The following is a 4,574-nucleotide window of genomic DNA, read 5'->3' as shown; positions in this document are numbered from 1 at the left end:
CAGTGCTCTTAACCGCTGAGCCATCTCTCCAGCCCTTCATCCCTGCCTTCACATTGTTTTAAATTTTATGCCTTTGTTTTATCATATTCATCTTTATGATTGCTTTCTACCATACCGACAGCTCTAATTTCCCATTCCCAGTAGTAATACACAGTTTTGTTTTTTTTGTTTTTGTTTTTAAATAAACATGCTGCCTATAAAATGAACGTGTTTGAAGATGGTGTATGGCTATGTTAAACTCATGACCTTGGCACCGAATGGTTGGCATCCTGAAAGCTTAATTTTAATCCAGTCCACAACAGTTTCAAGATCACTTAGCAGTGCTATCTTAACTGAGAGAAAGCTTAGTGCGTGGTGAGTTTATGCCTTAGGAGAAGATACCTGGCTGAAAACTCATTCTTGCCTACGCCTGTCTGGAGCTACCCACGCACCGTGTGTGTGTCGCTAGGTTTGCAGGTTCTTTTCTCCAGGTTTGGTTCTTGCGGAACGCAGTGTGTGTAGCTCTGTGGTCTCAGGCCAGCAGCGGCTCCGGACAGCGCTGAGACCGACCCGCAGTACATCTGTGGAGTCAGAGACACTGGGAACGGGAACCCCCGAATGACCCAACCTCCTGCTCCGTGTTTTGATGTTTTCCCGGCAGGATCTGACCTCGGACCACCCACTTTCTTTGTCTTGTTTGCTCAGGTCACCCGTTAGCGCCATTCTCTCACATTTGCGCTTGCGCAGTCTTCTAACTAGGGCGACGTTGCGTCTGGTTGCCATAGAGACCGCAGTTTTCTCTCCTGGTTCTCCCAGAACCAGGAGCTCCAGTTGGGGTCAGGAAGGCCCCACAGAAGCTTGTGTTCTTTGATGTACTGAGGTAAGTAAGCCCCAATCCACCTCACCTACCTCTTCTCCATACCCACAGCGGTGTGTATTTTGTATCAGCCGTTAGTCCTGATATAGGTTCCCTCTCAGAGACTATTCACACTTGTCCAAAGTTACATCTCAGGGAGCCACGCTGAGACAGACTCCGGAGAGACCTTAGGAGGGAACTGAACCGGGGAGCTCAGGAGTGTCTGAGGGGGTTACATGGGGCGTGATGCTAAGCCTAGCCAAGATCTGAATCCATCCTTGGTTGTGATGGCTTCAGAGGCCCCTAGGGTAAGTGCTAGGGTTATAGGGTCCAGAGCATGAGCCCTTTAGAGTTCAGCTTTGCCTATGGAAGGCAGACATGATGGTCATTCAGAGCCAGGGGTGACTGTTTCCAGAGGCTGCCTTCTCCCAAGTTCCTCTTTTTTTTTTTTTTTTTGCATTACAAAAGGATTCTTTTTTGTTTGTTTGTTATACTGCAAATTTTATTAGATATGTTCTTTATTTACATGTCATATGATATCTCTTTTCCCAGTTTTCTCTCCGGAAAAAAAAATAAAAAAAAACCAAAAAAGAAAAAACCAAAAGAAACCCTGATCCCTCCCCCCTCCCCCTGCTCACCAACCCACCCTCTCCCACTTCCTGGCCCTGGCATTCCCCTACACTGGGGCATAGAACCTTCACAGGACCAAGGGCCTCTCCTCCCATTGATGACTGACTTGGCCATCCTCTGATACATATGCTGCTGGAGCCATTAGTCCCTCCATGTGTACTCTTTGGTTGGTGGTTTAGTCTCTGGGAGCTCTGAGGGCACTAGTTAGTTCATATTGTTGTTCTTCCTAAGGGGCTGCAAACCCTTCAGTTCCTTGGGTCCTTTCTCTAGCTCCTTCATTGGGGACCCTATACTCAGTCCAATGGATGACTGTGAGACTCTACTTCTGTATTAGTCAGATACTGGCAGAGCCTCTCAGGTGACAGCTATATCAGGTTCCTGTCAGCCAGCACTTGCCGGCCTCCACAATAGTGTCTGGATTTGATGATTTAATATGGGAAGGTTTCCCAGGTGGAGCAGTCTCTGGATTGTCCTTCCTTCAGTCTTTGCTCCATAGTTTCTCTCTGCAACTCTGGTAACCCAATCACGAAAGAACACACATGGTATGCACTCTCTGATAAGTGGTTATTAGCCCAGAAGATCGGAATGCACAAAGTACAATCCACAAACCACAAGAAACTCAAGAAGAAGGAAGACCAAAGTGTGGATACTTTGTTCCTTCTTAAAAGGGGGAACAAAATACCCAAGTTCCTCTTTTTAATCCCTTAGTCACAATGCCCAGATGTTGGCTTACAGATGTCACACCTGTTCATTTCTTACACATGTCTAGGTTCATGTGTTTGAAAGAATACTACTTGTCTTAGGGTTTCTATTGCTGTGACAAAACATGATCAAAAAGCAAGTTGGAGAGGAAAGGCCTTATTTGGCTTACACTTCCATACTGCTTGTTCATCATTGAAAGACGTCAGGATAGAAACTCAAAACAGGATAGGAATCTAGAGGCAGGAGCTAATGCAGAGGACACGAAGGGCATGCTTACTGGTTTGCTCATCATGGCTTGTTCAGCCTCCTTCCTTCCTTCCTTCTTTCTCTTTTTCTTTCCTTCCTTTCTCTTTCTCTTTCCCTCCTTTCCTTCCTTTCTCTCTTTCTTCCTTTCTCCTTCCCTTCCTTCTGTCCTTCCTCGATCTTTCTCTTTCTTTCTCTTTTTCTTCCTTCCTTCCTTCCTTCCTTCCTTCCTTTCTTTCTTTCTTTCTTTCTTTTCTTTCTTTCTTTCTTTTTTTCTCTCTCTCTTTCTTTCTTTCTTTCTTCTCCAAGGCATGGTTTTTCTGTGTAGTCCTGGCTGTCCTGGAACTCACTCTGTAGATCAGGCTGGTCTCATACTTACAGAGATCCACTTGCCTCTACCTTCCTAGTGCCGGGATTAAAGGCATGCAGCACCGCTGCCTAGCTCAATCTGCTTTCCTGCAGAACCCAGGACCATCAGCTCAGGATTAGCACCACCCACAATAGTCTGGCCCTCCCCATCAATCACTAATAAAGAAAATGTCACATAGCCAGACCCCATAGAGTCATTTTCTGAAGTGAGATTCCCTCTTTTCAGATAACTCTAGCTTGTGTCAAGTTGACATAAGACTAGCCAGTACCCTGTTTTATGATTCACCAAGTGCAACGAGAACTCCACATCTCCAAAAGAAGCACAGGAGAATATTAAGAGCATTCTTGTGCAGCCCTAAATGAGGATAGTCCACATGTTTATAAGCAATAGAAAAAGGTTGATTTTTACATAGTTACCTGGCCCATTACACAGCAGTGAGAATGGACAAGCTACATTATAAGTAGTAAGACCACTGTTACAAAGACAATGATAAATAAAAGCTACCAGATGTTAAAGAATACACTGTGTATAGTTAAAAAGCAAAGGAACTTACATGTAGCATTAAAGATGGGGTCAGTGGTCACCTTGTGACGCTGGGAGTGGCAACTAGAGACTAGAAAAAGGTTTGGCACATTGTTTCTTGATCTGGGAGCTGGCTACGCTTGTGGCTGGGAGCTTGGTTCAGATGATAATGTGTACACACTTCAGTATGAGTGTCACACATTAGTGATAGCAATGATGGCAGAAACTGTTGCCTTCATTTCATGCAAAACGCTCTGTATTTGATCAGGACGTTGGAAATCGGAAATGGCCAAGCTGCTGCAAACCCCACCCAAGTTCCTTCCTGCAGAGTGGTATATTGCTAACAAAAGCCAGTACCACAGAGCAGAGGCCCAAAGGTCCCGATCTGAGCGCCTGGTGGCAGAGAGCCAGAGGCTTGTGGAAGAAATTGAGAAGACCACCAGGAAGTCTCAGAGCGATGTGAACAAGAAACTTGGTAAGACAACACGCTTGGTATGGATGTGACCTACTGGGGGGCTGGCTATACCACAGGGGATGAACAGAGTCTGTGCTTTCATTCATGGGTCCCCCTCCCCCTTGAATAGAGAAAGATATGAGAGTCATTTACCAGTATAGAGTCAGATATGTGCTGAGTGAAGAGAGGTAAGCTGGGGGGTGGGGCAGGCACTGGGCGATACTCTTGACATACACATTTGATCTGGGTTTTACAGGAGGAACAATTAGGTCTTAACTATCTCATGCTGAGAAACAGCATTTATAGTCTGGTGATCTAAAATAAATAAAATAAAACAATAAATGTAAAATAAAATGGACAGTGATGAGCCAAACACTTAAAATGAATGTACAAGCCAGAGGCATGAACTTGGATGTCTAATGAGCAGGGAGGTAACAAAGGGGGTGAAGGTAAGACAAGAGGGAGTAATAAGGACTGATTTTCTTTTTTTTTTTAAACTTTTATTGTATTATGATGAGAAAAGTTACATGATTTCAATTTATCTGAATTTGTTAACATTTAAAAACATATTCTAAGTAAATAGAATTAAATCACATTTTTGTTTCCCTTTTGTACCCCCACTCCTCCCAGAGACCCCCCTTCAATACCCACAATATCCTTTTTGTTATATTCCGTAAAATCTACAAAATATTATAACAATAAAAATAAGAATTATAAATGTTGTTTGATATAAAACAACAATTTAACAGACTTATGTAGGTGCTCGTCTACAGCAATAGTGAAAACACATTTTTCTCAATATAAATTTTAAATAACTC

General features: G+C 43.6%; 1 protein-coding gene across 1 annotated transcript in view; it reads left to right on the top strand.

The window, feature by feature from the left end:
* The first annotated feature begins 732 nt into the window (after nucleotides 1–732).
* Nucleotides 733–4,574, top strand: part of Tekt1 (tektin 1) — a 24,974-nt gene continuing 21,132 nt past the window's right edge. The window contains exons 1-2 of the mRNA XM_031353589.1: nucleotides 733–859; nucleotides 3,571–3,777. Of these exons, the coding sequence (XP_031209449.1) occupies nucleotides 3,588–3,777 (190 nt within the window). The 5' untranslated portion in view covers nucleotides 733–859; nucleotides 3,571–3,587. The remainder of the gene's footprint in view (nucleotides 860–3,570; nucleotides 3,778–4,574) is intronic.

This window comes from Mastomys coucha, unplaced genomic scaffold, assembly GCF_008632895.1.
Source record: "Mastomys coucha isolate ucsf_1 unplaced genomic scaffold, UCSF_Mcou_1 pScaffold5, whole genome shotgun sequence".
NCBI classification, from domain to species: Eukaryota; Metazoa; Chordata; class Mammalia; order Rodentia; family Muridae; genus Mastomys; species Mastomys coucha.
This window is presented reverse-complemented; position numbering and strand designations above follow the sequence as displayed.